General features: G+C 46.3%; 1 protein-coding gene across 5 annotated transcripts in view; it reads left to right on the forward strand.

Annotated features, from left to right (window-relative positions):
* ACVR1C (activin A receptor type 1C) overlaps positions 1 to 20,958 on the forward strand; it is a 39,079-nt gene extending 18,121 nt beyond the window's left edge. For 4 of the 5 annotated variants that reach the window (XM_069780597.1, XM_069780598.1, XM_069780596.1 and 1 more), the window contains 7 exons: positions 9,762 to 10,007; positions 12,280 to 12,510; positions 12,739 to 12,906; positions 13,438 to 13,594; positions 14,077 to 14,201; positions 14,434 to 14,564; positions 14,896 to 20,958. In XM_069780597.1, the coding sequence (XP_069636698.1) occupies positions 9,762 to 10,007; positions 12,280 to 12,510; positions 12,739 to 12,906; positions 13,438 to 13,594; positions 14,077 to 14,201; positions 14,434 to 14,564; positions 14,896 to 15,021 (1,184 nt within the window). In that variant the 3' untranslated portion in view covers positions 15,022 to 20,958. The remainder of the gene's footprint in view (positions 1 to 9,761; positions 10,008 to 12,279; positions 12,511 to 12,738; positions 12,907 to 13,437; positions 13,595 to 14,076; positions 14,202 to 14,433; positions 14,565 to 14,895) is intronic. The other variant, XM_069780601.1, reaches the window with a different exon arrangement.
* Positions 20,959 to 21,264: the final 306 nt, after the last annotated feature.

Raw genomic sequence — 21,264 nt, forward strand, 5'->3', positions numbered from 1 at the left:
TCATACAGTACTTAAGAGAATTTAAAAGGCTCTTACTGGAAGGACTTGCGATATCATGTAAGATACAGGAGGGCAGACCATGGAGTTGCTGCGATAGCCTTGGGGACCGTCATCTCCTGGTGCGGACAGGCAGATGCTGGATGCTGCCAGAGGAAGGTCTGTTCCCACTGGCCTCTCTGGAGGAGCCAGCCTAGGTAGGAGCCTGACACCTGGGAGGTCTGTACCCCGATACCTCATCTCACCTGTTGCATGGGGCCAGGAATGAGGATTATTTAAGTATTTTTCCTTCAGCTGACAACAGAAGGGAGATGCTAACAGTGGTCATGCTCTAGAAATGTAGAAATAAAATACCATGCTTTTTTTTTTTTTCAAGTTGGGGTGCTGGAATCTTGGGAGAAAACTGCTATTTATAGAGGAGCAGTGGAGGCATGTCGTCCTAGCGCTTGAACTGGTAGTTGCAAAACCTCTGGTTTCATATTTCAGTACCAGAGAAAATGGCTTACTTAATTTTTAGCCTGAGCCCTTTGCTCTAAACATTTGGGGGAATTCATGTTGGTCGAACATTTAACAGTGCCAATGTTATTTGTTTGCTGGTCTTTTCTGACAGCCCTTCTTCACATAATTCGCGTAACTGTAGGAAAGCTTCATTTGGGCCCCAGTAAAAATAAGCTTTCCAAGGGGCATTGCTGACTGTGAGGGTGAGGGAGCTGGGCTGCAGGAGCCGGGGCTGTCCCGGGCTATCCCTGCAGCACCCGCACCCTTCGCGTCGGGAGATTTCGATCCGGAGGCGTACCTGCTGTGCTGGCGGCGGCGGGCTCTGCCATGGCGAAAACCAGTTTGAATGCCATTGCCAAGGCTGTCTTTGTAGGTGCATTCCTGTGCTTAGGAAATTGCTGTTTCCAAAGCGAGTTTTTAGGCAATTCCTTGCTCAGCTTGCGTTTTTCCTTGTTTCACTTCTAGTCTTAACATGGCACTCAGAAATCCAAATCTAGATCTTGGGTTTGCCTCTGACTGAGGGCAAGAAATTTAAAGTGGAGGCACCCGTAGCAAGTGACCAGCACTGGAACTGTCAACTGGTCTGACAAAACTCGGAGGCAGTTACAGGTTTAGCAGTTAGTCCATTATCTTACTGGTATTGTCAAAGTTTTTGTTCCCACCGCTGAGCCCGGGCTAGGCCAGGATTTGCACAGCTGGGACTTGCTGTGCTGGGACCGTGCTGGTGCAAGGTCCCAGGTAGGATTGCTTGGTCAAGAGGTCCGTCTGTAGTGTCACCTCTTCCTCTGGACTGTCACTGTGCACCGTCGTGTGGCTCGTCTCGTGTTGGCTGGTTGTCCCTTGCCAGCCACGGTGGGTAATTAAGTAAGCCAGTGGGTCTGTTTACGAGTGCTTAACTTAGCACACGGGCTCTCTGGTCTTTAAAATACACCTGCTTTGTCAAGGTAGTTATTTAAGCCAGACCACCTCCCACCACCCTCTCTCAAAGGAGTAATAATACATGCAGTTTGTCACTTGGTACAGACATCGTGATATGGAAGTTACGTCTGTCTGTCTATCTCTCTCCGTTATGCAGATTCTAGTTTAAAAGTAGAGCATGTGGATGTGAGAAGCTTGCCTTTAGGCAGGAGTGAGTCTGACGGAGGAGGAGAAGCCTTGAGAAGGTCCAGTGTGGTGCACATCCCTTGTCCGGAGCTTTGGCAGGATTGTCCCTGCTGGTTACTGCAGCTACACCCAGCCAGGGACACAAGGCTGTCCTGCAGCTCTTCTTCATGCCGACCTGCTTCGGCACGACTCTGTGTTAATTACCAAGGGCTTGTGTTGTAAATGTTACCAAGAGTGACTGGAAAACAGTAAAACGACTTGCCGACGGAGGATCTCTGAGGGCAGAAAGCAATTTGTTTGTTGTGACTGCCTGTGTGTGAATTTCCGTAGTAAAACTGTAGATGGCATTGCGTGCCTCAGTCAGCAGTACAGCTCTTGTTACTGTGCCTTGCGTGGGAGGAGGTGGTTCTTGTTTTGAGTTGGTTTTTTTACAATGTCTGAAAATACACATCTTTAAGGACGGATTCAACCTGGATATCTGCCTTTTTATACGCTTCTTGTTGTTGGCAGGGATTTCGTTACAGTCTTTTGCATTAATAGGTGCTAAGTTTCAAAGTGCAGGATTAGTTTGCAGTAATTAGGGTTTTTCTGTGTTACCCTGAATTCATTTCCAGGTTTCTGCTATTTTAACTGGGATACTTTCTGCCCCAGCAGGTGACTGGAGGTGACCTTCCCCTGTCAGTGGGATATCATAACAGGGCTGCAGAAAACGACCTGCATGCCGCTTCCTCGATGCACCTTTTCTGTGAATCTCTCTCTGTACGAGAAATTGCCTCTGTGCACCTCAGCATGTAACAGGCTGTTTTGAGGAGTTGCTAATAAGATCTAGAAGACTTCTTCCAGTTGTAAACTTGTGTCTCGTAGGATTTTCAGGCCATATTTGAGATCTGGGAGATAGTACTTGTGATCTCTGCCCCCACCCCACTTGTGAGTGGGATTTACCCCACCCACAAGCCCCTTCAGAGATGCCAGACCTTTACCTGCAGCCCTGGAGTAGACTATTGGAGCTTCTTGTAACCTGATGCTTACATTTGGTTATGGTGGAGGGTGGTCTTTGGCCCCAGGAAGAGCAAGTACAGGCTGGGGAACTTGCTTACCATCCCTTCTCCAAAGCAGCAAAGTTGACGTTGGCTTCAATTACCTCCTTAGGTGACTCAGCAGCTGTTGAACCGGAGCCTGATGGCTCAGATGCTTTACTTTTGTTACCAGATATAAACTGGTGCTGAGCTCTGGTGTCTTTGTCTGCACATCTATAGGTGTGTGGAGAAAAGTTCATGCTGCTACTCATTCTAACCTGTTGATCTCAAAACACCTAGTGATGCTGGATATTAAGTCTCCATCTTTACAGATGCTGAAGATTGAGGCTGGATGGGTGCAGGTGGGTTTGTAAATTTGTCACAGGATTCTGGGCTTTCTGACCAGACTGCTTTCAGAGGCTGGCTAAAGAAAATGTCAGCCTCTCTGGGAAAAAATGTGGGGATGCGTTCAGTGTGTACAGCTGCACATCCATGAGTTGGTGGGAAACTTCAGCACAGCGAAGAATTCTCTGGTTTTAGGGTTTTTCCTTCAAAAGTACCTCTGTCATTCCAGCAAAAGGCAGTGCACAGCAAGAACGGTCTCCTCTCTGCTCTGTTTTGGGCTCTTTGCTCTGCTGGCGTAGCAGCATCTCTAGAACTTAAGATAAAAAGCATATGATTTCTGTTCTGTATTTGCATAATGGAAAATGAGTCAGAGGAGAAAGCAGGCTTTATGCAACAAGATTAAGCTAATAGTGGGATTAACAAACTGTATAATAAGTAATTTGCCAGCTCTCCTCTTTATTCCTGTTGCCTAAACTGTACAAAGGCACAAATGGCCCTCATATCACCTACAGTGGCACACACTGGGATGCAAGAAGGGCAAATACAATAGAGCTCCTAAGACAAAAATCCTTTGAATGTGTTCATATTGCCAAGAGAGACGAATGGTACCAATTAGACTAATTGTTGGGCAAGATTCTTGTATTCTGTTGGGTTTTTTTTTTTAATATCGTCTGTAGGTTTTGCATGAACAAATAATTACTCTTCATTTACCTGTTTGAAGATGCCTAAAGACATTAAAGGCCTGCTAGGAGAATAGTATACAGGGATATGTTAGTATTAAAGAAGTCAGACACTACTGTACCAAAAGTTTTATAAGTCATTTATTAATGCAGAAAATGAGACAAATTGGCCTTCAACCAATAACTTTCTGAATAAAACGCAGTGTTTGAATGAAATTGTAAGGGAAATCTCTTCAGTTGTTTATGGACCTTGAGAGCTTCCTCAGGTCCTGAAGGGCAGAGAGATGTGCAGGCTGGGCCGTGGTTCAGTGCAAAGCTCTGGCTTTCCCTTTCCTTTATTTTTGGCTCATCTGTTATTGAACAAGATGAAAAGGTCTCACATTGTTTTCCCGGCACATGCTTGGTCCAAGAGTAGTGTTAGAAGGAAGGTGTGGATGACGAGTGAAGAGACAAAACACAATTCTTCTCACTAACTCTCCTAAAATGTTAGTGATGGGTAAAAACAGCGAGAATGGGGAATGAAGAGGAGGGGAAATACTTTTATGTATTTGTTTCTCTTCTGTGTGGCCACTTTGTTTCCTCCTAAGTGATGGTTTCTGAAAGCCACTGCTAGAGTTCAGCGGCCAACATTAACAGTTTGTGTTGCTGCCCTGCTGCAAAGTAGTAACAGAAATGTGATTTAGCTGGTTGTTTTCTGTTTTGGTTTTTTTTTTTAATGAAAAAAATGAGCTTGTCTGCTGTGGCACAGCCAGCCTGGGATGAAGGTCAGGACTCAAAAAAAAAAAAAAAAAAAAAAAAAAAAAAAAGTGGGGAGGCAGAGCTGCTTGTGAGCAACCTCCATCTGGATCTAGTGCCTTCCAGCCTGCTAGGGTGGTCTGAGCCTGGTCAGGGGGCTGTGGAGGAGGTGTGATCGCTGGGACCTGCGTAGGTCGGTGTGAGAAGTGCTTCAGTCCAGTAACAGCTGGCCTGAACACATCAGCTGTTTGTGACCCAGAACGTGGGCTGTAGTGGTGCAATAGCTGCGTGAGATGCACCAAACCTGTTTCCTCTTCACGTCGGTGCAGTTCAGTGCTGCACCGCTAGTGCGGTTCCTGGGATAATCCCCCAGTTGGGCTGAGGTTCTCCCCAACAGAACCCCTGTGGGCAGAGCTCCAGACTGTCATAGCTGCTCTGTGGATGTCTCGTTCTGCAAATACTTCACATACTTTTGTCCCTCTTGGCTGTCCCAGACTTGTGTTCTCTGGAGGGACTGGTAAGAAGATAGCCATGCAAAGAGAAGGCAGGGCTGGGGTCAGGGGAGGGGGAGAAATAGCAATTCAGATAATGTGTCCGTTTATCTTGTGGCTGTATCCCTGAAGGGTTTGCTTGAACTTCTGGATCCTTAAGCAGACCTTTCTCAGCTGATTTCTGAATGTCATGGAAGGGGTGACAGGGTCTGTAGTTGGTGGAAGCTGGAGAAACTTAATTTTAGACTCTAGTCCAAATTGTGTATTGTTGAAATTGTTTAAAAGTATTCTGTACATCTGACTAGAGCCTCCCATTAGATGCAATATATTTTCTTACTACATTGGAAAGAATACATAATTTTCTCCGCAAGTAGCTTAGGAACGTAAACATGCATGGTTCACAGCTTTTAGAAGTCTTGCGGTGCCCATTATATGTCAACAGCAAGGCCGATGTTGTGTGCGAGAATGTCTTTTCCATTGAAGAGGAAAAAAAAAAATCCTGCCTTTTTTTTGCTGCCTAAAAGTACTATTTTGTTTACACAACTTGGAATATAACTATATCATATTGTGAAATTGCTAAATATTGCCAGATGTGCTATTTTTGTTTCATACATGGCAACATGTCTTCAGCTTCTATTCTTGACTAGTAAGTCATTGAATAGTACATTCGAAATCAGATTGCAAAATGTTATGATTAATGGTGTTGATTTGATGGTTTTAGGTAGTCATGAGGGATTTTCTTATTTCCCGAAGAGTTTAACATTGCACAACTGCTGTAAACATTACCACACTTATCTGGTGATGTTTCCTTTAATTACTGTTTGTACTTTGCATGTCGTGTGTTTTGCACTCGTGCTGTTTGTCACTCCTCCTGTGTGTGGTTTGTGCTGTGGGAAGCCCCAAGGATCCCCAAGGGGACGTGGTCTGCAAGCCCAGAAGCGGGCACGGCTGCGGTCCTGGCTGCAGGACACCGTGCTGCAAGGGGTCAGGAGTGAAGATGGCCTACAACCAACTGGAAAGCAGAAATCACAGCGCTGGTACTTCTCAAGTCTCCTGCGTGTGCTCTGTGAAGAACTGGAAAGGGTTTGAGTAGTTGCCACCAGCCTCGATCCGCACTTTGTCCTTGGTACAGCCAGCAGACTAAAGGATGACAAAGGAGGTTTCTGGTTGCCTCCTTCCAAGAAACTTCTCTAGACAGTCAGGAGCTCTTCATCTGCCAGGAACTCGGTGGAGACCCCGTGCAAACTGGCCCGGACACCTCAGCTTCCAGTCTCACTGCTAGCTTGCCTTCTGCACTTGAGCTCTCTCAACTTAGCAGCATCTCAAAGGAGACCTGTAAGCATCACTGAACTTGATTTTATTCTGAACAACTGTCACTGCATAAGTCATAAAGCTGGCATCTGTTTGTATTCCTGATGCTGGATGTCACCCTCCTGAGTGGGTGTGAGAGAGGCTTTGAGTTTTGCCTCTGCTTTGCTCTGATGTCTCGCTCTGCATCCCCAGAATGGCTATGAGTGTCTTTGTCTCTGTGCTCCCTCCTCCGTCCTCCTGCTCCAGCCAAGGTTTCTCCTGCTCCTTTCCCCAGAGTGTCAAAATGAGCTTGCTGGCCTGCTGTGCTCACTCCGACCCTGCTAGACCTGCCACTTTCTCCAGCCTGCCCCGCTGCTTGCCTGGCTCCCAAAATGCCATATGGGAGGGAAATAGCTCTAAAAATTAAGTTCCATTGCAGATCTCTCACAAAGCCTGCTCTGCAGTTCTTTGATACAAATTGTGCTCATCTATGTTTTCAGTAAAAATGTATCAGATCACTTCTCTGTTAAAATTGCAGACATTTTTTTCTGATAAGAATGGTTTTGTTGCTTTTTTTAAAGATATGCTGAGTGTTTTTTATGAGCCCCTTAAAATTCTGCTATGAAACCTGTATCAGTGGTTTACAGTGTACAAACAGTGCACTGCGACTTACAAATTGTCACATCCCAGAAGCTTAAACCGCATTGTTGTCTCACTAATTCTGTTGCCAAATCTAGGAACCGAACCTAGATTTGCAGAATGTATGACAAAGTAATGTAGACACAGCCAGTATAGTAATATGGCTTTAATATTAAAAACCCTTCAAAAATGGGTACTTTCTTTCAGGTTTATCGTGAGACAGGAGCACGTCCTGCAACAAAAAGAGTGCTTGTGGAAATGCACATTTCTCTACTCGCCTTGCTCTATGCCTCAGTCCTTTGTGCTTGTTGTCATCACGCAGTTACTCCGTTAGCTGCCAGTCTGAAATCATGGCCTGTGCAGTCTCTCTGAATGCAGGGTGAGGTGTTACTGCAGCAATGTGATGTACAACTGGTTTGGGAGCAGCTAAGAAAAGCTAGGCAAAGTAATGTATTGTGCCCTTGGCAAACTTGGCTTTTCTCCTATTTGAAGTACTGCTAGAGCTGCTGCCCAGTTTCAGGAGATCCTGGAAAGTTTTATGTATATACATAGGTATGTATGTAGTTTTAAGGTAAACAGATAGCCAACAGTAACCCTTACTCTTTTTTGCCTGTACAGGTTTGCCACCTGTAACATCCAGACTGCAAGGAAACAGGCTTGAAAGTAAAGAAAAAGGGAAGAGAAATGGAGAATTTTAAGAAGTTTGCTTCTGGAAAGAGTGGTGCTTTGGAATGGAGGGAGCTGCGAAGAAAGAGGGAAGAGAAGGAAGGAGCTGGAAGGGCTGGGAGGGGGATACAGGACAGCAGTGCGCGTACACTGCGAGAAGGGACTGCGGCTGCGACCCGGCGGCAGACCGTGCGCCGAAGTGAAATGACTCTCCGGCAGAAGATGGTGCGGGCGTACGTACGGCAAGGCTGATGGGCACGAGTGGGAGGCGCGGGTGAAGGATGTCCCACCAGGACCACGGCTTGCTCCCTGCCTGCCTCTTGACGTTCGACGTGTGCATCCCCTGCAGGCTCTGCAGGCACTTAAGATCACTGGCTGCTAGGAGCAAAGATTCGCTGGTAGGACTGCTTGTCCCTGCTGCAAGCAGCAGGGAGAACTGCTGCTCTGGTTCAGGGCACCGAGCTCGTGTGCCAGTCTGCAAAAACCCTTCTGAGCCTCTCTTCCCGCTGGCTCCGTCGTTGCTGTTCAAAGCTTCCTGATTATTTTCCTTTTGCTACTGTTTGCACTGGCCTAGGAACAATAAAGTTTCATACTTTGTTGATCAAGGAACAAGTTAACTTTGCACAGCTAACTTTGCTCCTGGCAGTTCTGAGGGATGGAGTGCATGGCTTTTGAGAAGGTCCTTTGAAGAAGCAGTACTTCTATTGTGGTATTAACTGGAGGAAAATAACAGTCAATGCTGAGGGCCATCAGGCTGCTGCTTCTGAGACTCCAAGTCACTGAAGTGACTTGGAATCTCAGTTACTCTCAAAATTTGGATTACGATGTACACATCGCTTAGCGTTTGCCGAAAGGAGAGAAGGGCTTTTTGTTTTCTGGGACGGCTAAGGGGTGACTTTGCATGGTGTGGAGGTCACGATTCTTAAATCTTCTGTAGCCTTTAGAACCACTGTTTGATACTTGTGATTCTGAGTGTTGATGGGGGTTTTTCTGTGTCATGTTTCTGTTTTGTTTTATTATTTGGGGGTGGTGGTGTTGGTTGATTGTTTTGGATTTTGTTGCTTTTGTTTGTTTTTTTTTTAAGCTTATTTACAATTTTGGGGGCATTAAGGGATTTGTGTCTGTGTGCAAGTGCAAGTAAATACCTTAGTAATGTATTCCTATAGCTTCTTGATGTGTTTTTTACCCCTATAGTTTTAAAATGGAAAATTATCTAGGACAGTCCCATTTCTTGACCCTTGTGAAATACAGCTTCACGAACACAAATTCCAAAAGTGTTCTGTCTTAGAAATCCTATTAACGCCTCATTTATTAGAACTTTGTATTCCCGTATGTGTTAAGTGTTAGGAAATGTTTTCTTCCAAGGATTTGTTTTCAGCAGGGACAGTGTGCTGAGAACTTCATACACCAGCTTTCAAGTGTGGGAAGGGCACTGCACCCACCGGTTGTAAAGCCGGTAAGGTGTCTCCCGCTGAACGCGGATTATCCGTGTGTGGAGCTGCCGCCCGTGCCGCTGTGTGCGGAACCAAGTGGCTGGCTGTCGGGGCGGTGGGCATGCTGGTGCAGCCCTGTGCACTGGGCCACGTCTGGGGTGGGCTCCCACGGTGAGCTTGCTGGTCCTATCTCTTGATCTTCTGCACTGGGGAGGCGGGGGATCCGCTAACTGCAGACAAATGGCATTTTGCCAGCGCAAACAGATTAAAACCGCATTCTCTGTAGGGTCTGTGCTGCATTTTTGGAACTACAACTGCAAGGACATGTTCTTTGGGTGTTTGCCGTCTCGAACGGTACTGGGACGTGGGGTGGCACTAGCTGGAGAAGCTGGCGGCTGGGGCGCGTTGCGCTGTGAGAAATCTGTGTGGGTTTTAGTAACAGATAAGAGGAGACGCAACCGGACGGGACCCTGCGGGGAGGGGCCGGGGGGTCTGAGGAGCTTTCCTGGGGCTGTCCTGGGGGCAGGCGCGGTGACGGTCTGCACGGCACCTTGCCTCCAGCTGTGCTGCCGCCAGCCGCCGAACATCTCCGCTGGCGTTTCCTTGAGGAACCGCTGGTGGGGCGGTCTGTCCGAGATGGCGTTGTTCAGTGGGGATTGCGGTGCTAACCTGAGCCCACGCTACCTGCAAAGAAGGCGTGGGGGGGGGAAGACGCCGTAACTTACAGAAACATGGTCTGTCTCGCCGCTGCCGGTCCCAGGCAGGACGACTGTGGGAAATCGTTAAATCTTAATAGGTCGTCGCACCACAGCCCTTCGCTTACCGTCTTTTTCCCTCCGCCCCGCTCTCTGTTGTGTCTTCCAAAAGCCTCGGAGTCTCCCGGCAGAGCCGGCGCGGGACCCGTGGTGCTGGCAGTGACGGTGGCGGTGCCGGTCTGCGTCCTGTCCCTCGTGGCGGTGCTGGCGGCGTGCTCCTGCCAGGGCCGGCGCTGCGCCCGCGGCAGGGCGAAGCAGCCCAACGTGGAGGAGCCCCTCTCCGAGTGCAACCTGGTGAACTCCGGGAAGACGCTGAAGGATCTCATCTACGACATGACGACCTCCGGCTCCGGCTCCGGTACGTGGGGGCTGCCCCGCTGCCTTGCCCGCCGCCCTCGCCTCGGTCGCTTCGCTGCCGGCTTTCGGAGCAGATCTTCTTGATGCTGAAACCAAAGGCAGACGTCCCACCTTGCTTGTAGGGTGGTGAACGTTGCCTGCCGGGCAGAGGGTGCAGGTGGGGGGCTTGTCTCAGAGGTTCTGATGCCGGCGACGGCTTTTACGTCAAGGGAGGTTTTGTGCCGATACGCTTGGCCGCACCTTCCAGCGGCAACAGGGCTTTGTTTGCTCTTTTTCTGCCAAAGAGTTCGATTCTTTGTTTGAATGGAGGAGTTTAAAAAGTGAATTCAGAAGCCAGTTTCAGCTGGTGAAACAAAACATTGCTGGCTGATGTGGCATAGCTGATAATAAAAGGTACTAAATTTAACTGAATGAGTCACGGTGCCACTCCTGTAATTTTTATAGTGGTGCCAAAATAATGTTACTCAAAATTCTTGTTTTGAGCAGAACGCCAACCTTTATAATATTTTCCCCATTTCTGATATCCTGTCTACTATGATGCCTCCATTGCTATTGAGAACTTGTTAAATCAAAGAAATGCAAAAATGAGGTGTGAATTAAAAAATTCCAGCTCATCAGGCTGGTGGCACATCTGGTGTGTACAGCCCAGCTTTCGGTAACTAGAATTTTTATTTACTTGAAAAAATATGTAAATCATGCTTACTTTTATTTATAAGTGAAAAATTTATAAGTGTTGCTTAATTTAATTTGCTTTATTTTCCATGAACTACATACCTTTCAGGATTAATTTATTGTACTTCCCTAGTGTTTTTTCACAGATATAATGAGTAGACTTTGGCTTTATTTACCCTGAAGTTTTAACTGTTCATAGGCACCCCTGGGCTAATAACAGGGCTTTATTTGCGCTGACCCATAGCAGAGGCAGACAGACCCTCATGTCCACCAGTGCGGTGATTTGTTCTGATTTCAGCCTAATAGCGAGTTTGCTCCTCTCTGCCTCGAGGTGACGCAGAGGTTGGCCACAGGCAGCCAGGACAAGCCCATGTAAAGGCAGTAGCAGCTGCAGGGTGTGAGGGCTCTGTTGAGGAAACTGGAGGGAAAATTGAATCAATTTGAGTAAGCTGACCTTCAAACTGTAATTTTTCCTGCTGATTATTTTGCTCGGTTAAAAGCACGGTTGTCTTGATTTTAAAAAAAAAAAAAAAAAAAAAGTCTTTGTTTTAAGTCCCAGACAAATACAGTATCAAATCAAACGAGGCAGGGGTTTATGGCTAGCAAAACAAAATGAAACTGCTATGATAATTTATTTTTCTTTTTGAAAATTTCAGCCAGAACAGAGCAACTAATTGACCGCAAAACAAACTCTAGCCCATATCAAACCAAATTAAGTAGTAGTTCAGGCCTGCTTTTTTATGTTCATTGTTTTTTTATGTTTTTTTTTAAATTTATTTGGGATTGGGGAGATAGAGTTTGGGGAAAGAAAGGTACCTGTGTCATACAGGTCTTCTGGCTTTGCTGGAAGATATACCTGCGCGGTGGTTTCCTTAGAGCGGTGGGAGGGGAAGGGAGAGCTGCCTTTGGGCAGGGCTGCTGGACGCAGCATGGGGAGCTGGGGGCTGAAGCCCCCGAAGGCTGCCGAGAGCGCGGCAGGCGATGCCCGCTGTGGGGACTGGCAGGGCTGAGGTCCAGCCCTGGCGTTTGCCAGCGCACGGTTATTGCAGTCTGCCACGGCTTTTTACACGTGGGTCACGGGCAGTCTTTTTCCCTTCGTCAACAGAATAGCAAAGCTGGGCTTATTTTCCAGGCAGACCATGGCGTACGTGCCAGTTTTTTCCGACCTTTTCTGTTTCTGTCCCCTGCCCCCTTGTCTGAAGGGTGTGTAATTCCTGTTGTGGCTCTCGAAGGAATCTGCGGAGCTTGTTCCCGGTGAAGGGGGGTTCCCTGGTATCCCTAGACAGACTAATAGGCGCTAGGCTTTCACTGCACCCATCAGAACCTCACCCGCTGGTCTTCAGTCTGCGCAGAGGGCTCGCACCCAACTCGCTTCAGGACTGAGACCGTCTGTTGTACCTAGTGATAGACACGAGGTACGCTCATCTGGCAAGTGACGCTGAAAAGGATGATTTGGGGAGATTTTGGTTGGGAGAGGATTTTCCCTTGGTACTCTTTGAAAGCAAAGTCATGAGTACAGCTTGCTGGAAAATGTCCAGCTTTGGGATTAAAGGTCACTGCTGAACTCTTTCACAAATGCCCATCTCTTCTTTTTAAACCAGGTTTACCTCTGCTTGTACAAAGAACAATAGCGAGGACTATTGTCCTGCAGGAAATTGTAGGAAAAGGCCGATTCGGCGAAGTCTGGCGTGGAAGATGGTGCGGGGAAGATGTAGCTGTGAAAATCTTCTCCTCCAGAGATGAGCGGTCCTGGTTTCGGGAGGCAGAAATTTATCAGACGGTTATGCTGAGACACGAAAACATCCTGGGCTTTATTGCTGCCGATAACAAGGGTACGCTGCGAGTCGTGCGTGAAATCCCGGTGTCTGCCTCAGAATTGCCCTCGCTGCCCCCGCTCCCATCTGAAATACCACTTTGAACCTCCCCGTTGTCCTGAGCTCCTTCCCCGTGGGGTGGCCGGCAAACCTGTTTGTTGTGGCCTGAGCCGGCCATGAAACGGGGAAGGCTTTTCCTGGCTAATTTTTTTAATAAAGCTGAATAATCTTGCTTCCTCCGGGTAGATAACGGGACGTGGACTCAGCTCTGGCTTGTCTCCGAGTACCACGAGCAAGGGTCCCTGTTCGACTACCTGAACAGAGGCACGGTGACGGTGGAGGGCATGGTCAAGCTGGCGCTGTCGGTGGCCAGCGGTCTGGCACACCTCCACATGGAAATCGTCGGCACGCAAGGCAAGTGCTCGTCCTGCAAATACTTTAAGGAGCTTCAGTGTATTGGCAAAAATGTTTATGGGTGATGTGGTACAGTAAAGCGTTTCACAAACTGTTATACCACAAGAAGCAGTATTAGCGTAAGTGTGCGTGGTACACTATAAAGAGAGAACAGGAATATCATCTTCCCGCTTTAATTGTCTGCGCCTCCTTCCACATCTTTAAGTGGATGCCTGTGGGAGCAGCTGTGCTAAAGGGGAGCACTAATGAAGGATTTTCTAACTGAATTTGGAGGCTGAACTTACAGTTTCTGTTTTGTGTTTTACTCCTGAAATACAGGTATTGGAACAAAAATGCCTTCAAGGCTTTTTTTTTTTTTTAATGTGATGGCATTTAGCAGAGCTTTACTTGGTACAAAATAGGGTTCAATGTTTTTTTTTACAGGGTGCAGTAATGAATTTTAATAAAGCTGTTTTTTGCTTCCTTGCTCGTTACATTAAAATTCATACTGCTGTTACCAAAATTGACAGCGCTTTCCCTTCCTGCGCACAGGCAAGCCAGCGATCGCGCACCGAGATCTGAAATCTAAAAACATCCTGGTGAAGAGGAACGAAAGCTGCGCCATCGCGGACCTGGGCCTGGCGGTGAAGCACGACTCGGTGCTCAACACCATCGACATTCCCCAGAACCCCAGGGTGGGCACCAGGAGGTGGGTGAGGGCGACCTGCCCACCGCCGGCCCGGCTCGCCCCGCGGGGACAGCTTCTCTCGGCCCGTCCCTCCAGCCCTGACTTCCCCCTCTGCTTTTGGCATCTTGTCGAGCGTTGGCAACAGACCCCAGCCCACCCCATCCCTGCCGGGTGGGTGCGGAAGGCGGTCGCCAGCCCCCGGACCGGGACAGAGCTCCCCATCCCACACGGAGCGCGGCTCCGAGGCGCAGGCGTCGTCGCGCATCGGTCACCCTGTGTGTGTGCCGGGCATCGCTGCCGGTGCCCCGAGTGGATGTGGGCAGTGGCGGCGTTAAATTCATCAGCCAGGCTGATGCTCGTGCTTTCGTGCTTTCGGTCGGGATCGCCGTCGGAAGGAGTTTCCCTTTTTTCCCAGTAGGACTGTCTGCTACCTGGCCCCAGCGTGCAGCTGCGGTCTTTTGCATGAACTCCCTTTAGCAAATTGACCTTTGTGTGCTTTAAAGGTATATGGCTCCCGAGATACTCGATGACGTAATGAACACGAACATCTTCGAGTCCTTCAAGCGTGCAGACATATACTCTCTTGGGCTAGTATACTGGGAGATAGCCCGAAGGTGCTCCGTTGGAGGTGAGGTTTCTGGCCTTTTCATTTCGTAATCCAGACCGCTTTTTTCTTAACTAGAACAAAAGCGCTCTCAATTCTTGGCGGTGTGTGGCGGTGGAAGTCTGTTGGGGAGCAGTCGTTCAAGGTGGCCCCAAATGCTCCTCTGTTCTCTCTCACTGACTGTGAAAACAATTAGAGTTTGTTCTGGAGAATCTACTTTGGATTTTGTGTTACCTACCCAATAAATCTTTCCTAGGAATCACTGAGGAATACCAGTTGCCTTACTATGACGTTGTGCCTTCTGATCCTTCGATAGAAGATATGAGAAGGGTAGTTTGTGAGCAGAAGCTCAGACCAAATATTCCAAACCAGTGGCAAAGCTGTGAGGTAAAAGCAGTTTTCCAGTTTATTACAAAGCATATTTAAATATAAGACAGAATTTTTCAGTGAGCCAAAGGGAACTCGATGTCTAGCCTCTCCTGAATTTAAATGTGTTTCAGCTGTCTAGCTCTCTTTCAGCTCCCAGATCAATACAGAGAAAACTGTCTTTGCACCAAGGGCTGGACTCTCTCGAATATAGGTCTTAATTTGTGATACTGCTGTTGTATTACCATTTCAGAGAGCTCTATGTTTTATCTTCCAGTATTGTACTTAAAAAATTAAAAGCGGGAGGTGACGGTTTTGTTCTTGACCTGTTCTTTTAACTTCTGATTTGCAGGCGCTGCGAGTAATGGGCAGGATAATGCGCGAATGTTGGTACGCCAACGGTGCCGCGCGGCTGACCGCCCTGCGGATCAAGAAGACGATTTCACAGCTCTGCGTGCAGGAGGACTCCAAAGCCTGACAGAGCTCCCTGGAGGAGGAGAGGGCAATGAATTCTTCTGTTCGTCTTTTAACATGTGATATTATTTTTATTTTTGGTCTACCTCAGATAACGTGGTTCAGTATTTAAGTGCCCAAACCAGAGCACTGACATCTAGCTTCATATTTGGCCACTGCAAGGGGCAGCTTTTGACTCATAGTTCCTGTTTTATACAGCAAGTCAATGGTTTGCTTTGGTTTTCTGAAGTAAGTTAGACACTAGGCTAATCACAGAAAGGAGCTTAAAACACCACGACAGTATGAAAATACCTTTCGCTGTTGTGCTTTTTATTTTATTCAAACCCCAAATGTATTGGAAATAGCTGGTATTGGTTAAAGCCTGTTTGCAAGAGAAACCACATGTTTTATCCTCAAACCAAGTAAAAGACCAAATTTAATCCAGCTTTTTACATATTTTTACGCAGGAATCTGAAAAGGGGCTGTCAGTAAAATGCATTTTTAAATATGATATTTATCATTACCTAAGCAAATAAAAAAGCTCAAAATTCCACTAAGCAAGTATATTGTGAACAAAAGCATCTAGTCAGTTTTTTATTAACTTTTATTTTTATTGTCTTGATTTTATACATAATATTGTAGTTAGGATTTGGAGTTATTTTACTCTGTTCATTTGTTGATTGAACATATCGGTCAAGGGACAATTTTTCTTTTTAACAGTTAGTAGGAAAAATAATAAAGGCAATACTTTTACAAAAGATACGTAGGGATGGAATGGGAGAAATTCTACCTAAACTGCAAAAGTATATATTTTTAAACAACATCTTGCCAATCTGTCACTGGTAACATTTTTGAGTGCCTTTTGACGTTTTAGGGGGAAGCTTTAACAAAATTAATTCTCGGAAAACAGTTGAAACCTGGCAGAAAGGTTTGTTCCTCGTTGCAGCGACGTACTGCGCAGCCCGCCTCGCTGTGTCGGGGGATCTGGGGGTGCCCACGTGCTCGGGAGCCGCCGCGCAGCCTCCAGGAGTGGCAGGGCTCCTGCGGAGGCTGTGTGCTGGCGCAGTGCCGGTGGCTTCGGGAGGTGAACGTGCTCTCTACTGCCCTGGCTTCTGGCACTTAAAATTAGTGTTTCAAAGGTACCTGCGCTCTGGACTGGATCACTGTTTGCCGTTGTCTGTCACAGCCTAGGGACCTGTTAAAATGTACATTTAAAGCGCTGATGTCCTTGCAGGAAGCCAGTACAGCCTGTTCTCAGAGGTTTCATATGGATTTCTGTAATAGCACCAGCCTGATGAAAAGTACTAACATTTCTAATCGTATTCCCATAATACTGCAAGCTATCAAAAGTGGGGTGTTTTTTCAAAATTCACTGACGTTCTGGCATGTTGTCAATTCTGCCCCACTCCGTGGTCCAGACATTTGAATATAGTATTCTAATATTTTCAATAGCCAAAATTCTACATTTCATAATAATGGTTCTTCAAATGTTTCTGAATCCAGGTGGTCCTTGGAAATTAAGTCCAGAGATGTTTCCATTTTGCAAAAATTCGCTGTAGTGTAAGCTGTTAGCTAATTATGGTATTTAAGATTAATCTTTGACATGAAACCTCTTGAATCGGGGCTCTTACATGGAAGAATGGGTTAAACTTACTGAGTGGGACGGTCAGTAGTATCAGTACTCCATGTTTCATCCTGACACACACACTCTAGGACATTATGGACTCTTTATGGATGTTAATTGCCCCGTAAATAGGCTCTAGTGCAATTTACCTGTTTGCATAACTTAGTCGCTCCTGCTTTTGCTAAGTCACGCAAGTCTGTTGTTGCTCTGTTAGCTGAATGGTGGAGAATATTTCTACTAGATTGCTAGTAGATTTGTTTCCAGTATGCTTTCTGAGATATAATCAAAGTCATCTTACAGATTTAATTCTTATGTGCTTCAGCTGCATAAGCTACACCAGGGAGCTTAACAGATGCATACTTTCTAAGCTGTTTGAGGGGTAATTGTTGCAACTGCATGATCCAAAGTGTGATGCTGACTTGAGTACCAAAGGATTTGCAAACATAAGATCCAGCATTTGTTCTTGTAGAATGTAACTTGAAAAAAATCCTTATGTTAAAAAGGAACAATCAAAGATTTTATTTTTTAGTGGGAAAAGGAAATGTCTTATCCATTGAAATCAACTCTTCTTGAATTTGCAGAATAAGGTGTCTGAAATCAACGATAGTGGAGTAAATGTAATTTTAAATAGTATTAGGACTGTTTCTTCAAAAGTATTTAAACTGTGCAGATGAAACGGACTTTTCAGAATTGTTTTAGCACTCAGGAAGGTGCCCAAAAGGAGACGGTCCGTCTTTGTGGAGCTCCTGGCACTTGCAGACCCAGTTAGCTCTTCTGAGAAAAAAGAATCAAATGTTTGTGAACAACCATAGTAGTGTGTTAAAATATGCATTAAACCCAGTCATTTAGAACAATTACCAAGGAGGCCGTATCAAAGAGTGAAGTGTAGTGAAGTGACAGAGTCGTGTTGCAGGGTGACCTGCCGGTATGGCGTACCCGTGAACAACTAGCCTGAGGAACTCTGAAAATGGCTCCAGTGCGTTCCTGAACATCTGCGCCTCGCAGCGTCACGCAGTTGCGCAGTCACAGCGCTGCCTGCCCACACTGGAGTCGTAAGTCACGAAACACAAATAGCTGTTTAATGCTGAAACAACTGAAGGAAATAATTTTAAAGCAAAAAGTGCTGTAGTTTGACAAGGAGAATGCAACAGAATCAAGTTCATCCCAAGTACACCCGCCCCTACGCTGACAGCAGGTACGGTCTCTGTTGTTAGCAGTACAGTTTGTGGTTGAGCAGGTTCATGACTGTTCAGGGGGAGCGGAGGAAAGAGCGGTGTGTGCTGAGCAGCGTAAAGGAACCGTCTCGATAGCAAAGCCTGTGATGGTTACAGCAGCCTTGATGCTTTAAGACTCATTAGTGAAAACTTCATCAGTTGCCATACAAAACGCAGGATGACCAAGGGACGCCATTAGCTTCTCTTATACCACTTTTAAAACAGTAATTTTTTTGCCTAAAACGGAGACATTCCTTGAACTTCACAGTGAGAGTGGTCAGAATGTTCTCTAGGGGGTTTTCTTCCATTTAAAATTCAGTCCTATGCACTTTTTATCTATATTATCCTTCGAAAGTATCTGTGCCCTTGAAGCATATCTGATAACTGTTCCTGGGGATTCTGTCCCTGTGAATTGGATTGCACGGTGGAGGAATTTGGTGTCTGTGCAGAAGCTCCTCTGGGTCAGGAACCACGCTAGACTAAAGTCGCACTGTGAAATTAAAAAAAATGTGCTCTTTGGCATAAGGCGCTTTGGTGACCCGCTCTCGGTGTAGAGCTAGGAGATGTTTACAGGAGGGTTTACTGGGTACGACGGTCGTGAACCGGCGATCAGGGACAGTGCTTGCTGCAGCCCTCCTCCACTCTGGGGACCGAGCTGTGGTCTGTGCGTGTTGTGTCTGCTGAAATAAATGTGGTCCCTGCCTTTGTGAGGCTCGTGTGGCTGTTACAGTGGCCTTATGCCACAGCACAGCTGGTTGCTATTTACACCGTGGTGTAATGAAATTGGGCAGGATGTGGAGGGGGGAGCTCACTGGCACGAGCCTGCGTTCCTCTGCGGCTCCTCCACAGTCTTCCCTGGGATACAGCCTGCTCCCCTTTTTTTAGTTTAATCTTGCTTCAGACACCAGTGTAACCACCATCAGTAACTCCTTTTTAGCTGTAAATGCCACTTGCTTTGTCCTATCCGTTCGGTCACTTCTCCGTGCTGGTGGATTTTTAGGCTATGTTTTCTCAGTTTCCCTCTTGACTCTCTGCAAATTGTTGAACAACCCTGGAATTTGAAAAAGACCCTTTTGGTGCCAAGCTGGGGAGGTGTGCGAAGGGGAGGATGCTCTGTGCAGCTGGATGCTGGTCTGGCTCGGCTGCACCTCTCCCAGGTCACAGCTCTAGCCCTGGGAATACTTTAAATCTTTTCCTGTGCATATCTCATGGCATCAGATGTCATGGTCTGTTTGCCCTGGCTTTTCACTTAGCTCAATATTTTTGCACTGGTTTTCTTTTTTCTTTTGTTGTTGAGAGGTAAATGTATGTTTCAGCGAACTAGAGTTAAACAGAACTGAGCCAAGGGGCTGATGTTGTTGTACTGGGCTTTAAGATGTTTGTAAACGATATGCTCCTTTTAAAAAAAAACCAACCCAACACCCTTGTTTTAGTGGCCTTTCCCCTCAATGTAGATTTGTCCTGTTCAAATTTAAGAACAGAGTTATGCTGAGACACTTCTTTGTGGTTTTAGGGAGGCTTAGGTTTCTCGAGAGGTTACTAACGTTCCTGCTAATCTTCACTTAAAGCACAAGTTCTTAAGCTTGTAAAAATTTTCAAGCTCAAGGATGCTCAAGACCAGTCACCACATTTAGCCTCTCCTAATTGATGCTTCTAGTTTGGGGGAGTTACTAATTTTTTTAATTTGCTTCTAATAACAACCTAAAACTTACCATGGAATATGAACTGAAAGGGAAAGTTAATTAACATTTTCTCTAGCACCTAATTTTTTTTTGCTTCCTTAACTGCTGCCTCCAAATACCCCTTGAGAAATTGAAACTGTAATCTCTTTTGCACTTTGCTACTTTTATAGTAATTTGCACTTAACCAAGATCATTCCCTCCTGTAACCCTATAAAGAATCCTATAATATTTTAGTCATCGTTATGCCACTTCTTTTTTTGGTAATAGATTCAGGAATTATAAATAAATTTGTTTAGAAATATGTCTAGTCCCTACAATGGGTCTTAACACTGAACAGAGCAAGATCTTCTTGCGGTCCCTGTCTGCTGGGATCTCCTGTGACCGTTGGTGGGCTCAGGAATGTCCCCAGCACATCACTGCTAACGGGAAGGAAGTTTTTGTGTTTAATTTGTGGCTGTTGAGAACGGTATCTTACGAACTGCCTCACCACTACACGGGCAAGTTTAGCACCGGGACTTGGGTCTGTGGCAGGTAGCGCTTCCGCAGGGCTCCCACCCGCGTGGTGGGTTTCGTTCTGAGGATGGGTGGGAAGACGCTCTCTTGCATTCTTTGTGGTCTGCAGATACCGACGCAGAAGCGCATTTGTGTGTAGTGGTGTGTGCTGGTCAAGGTTATGGCTCAGAAATTCCTGCTGTGGTTTGGTGTCGGTTTTGTAAAGCTGTCCTTGGCCTGCATGCAGAGCCCCGTGCCAGCAGCAGCACCCGGAGCTGAACTTCTCCTGTGAATCGGACCGCTCTTACCTTGGCAGTGCAAGCTGCGCGTCTGTGATTCCGAACGGTGTGTGGGGGGGTCATCCCTACGTGCTGCGGCACCCCAATCCATGTGAAGCTTTTAGGGAAAGACATCCGTGTTCTGTTTTAACAGGCAGCACAATTTATGAATGTTTGGGAAATAAGTGTTAAGAGGTACAATATATTTCTACAGAATACAAGAAATGTGCAATAAGTTATAAGTTATACTGAATGTATTTTTGGCATAAATAGACTGAATGTATTTTGAATGTAGCTATTACATCTGTGTCTAAATCTGCTGTGGTTTTCAGTCCCCAAAGAGAAATGTGTAGTGTTCTGTCAATCTACAAGCTAGTTTCCGAGTTGTCTGTTTTTTAAAGAAGCATTGATATTTTATCTGGAAGTACTGTAATATTTTAGAACTTAGTATAGCAGTACAATGCTAAAATTCAACCTTCATATTGCGAAATACCTAATCTAGTGTACACTGCAGCAAGTTATTTTAAAAACTATTGCTAAAGTTATTGCTTGATATTGCAGCTGCCCTGGGTGTAAATAATTTGTTTAAATGTTGTATTTTGTATGCATATTTTACATACTGGTATACTTTCAGAAAGACGTGGCGATTTTAATAAATTAAGCACACTCTGCCATTGTGTTCCCGTGAAGTATAAAACTATTTTTTTCATGTTCACTTTGTGGGGGGAAAAGGGTTGAGGGCTGTTTCAGGTAACTTGTAGACATTGGAGGTGTCAAACATGAGCCAAAGCTCTTCCGCCAGCGTGTGCCCCCCAGCCCCTCACCCCGCGGGTGTGCTGGGCAGGGGGCTGCCGGCACCGAGCACGGGGCTCTCGGGTCTCTGCAGAGACTGGGAAAGGGCAAGCTTCCCATCACTGCTCCTGGCCGATGTGCTGCAAAATGGGGAATAAGTCACGTCTGGAAGGGCATCCTGCGTTT

This window comes from Haliaeetus albicilla, chromosome 4 (assembly GCF_947461875.1).
Source record: "Haliaeetus albicilla chromosome 4, bHalAlb1.1, whole genome shotgun sequence".
Lineage (NCBI taxonomy): Eukaryota > Metazoa > Chordata > Aves > Accipitriformes > Accipitridae > Haliaeetus > Haliaeetus albicilla.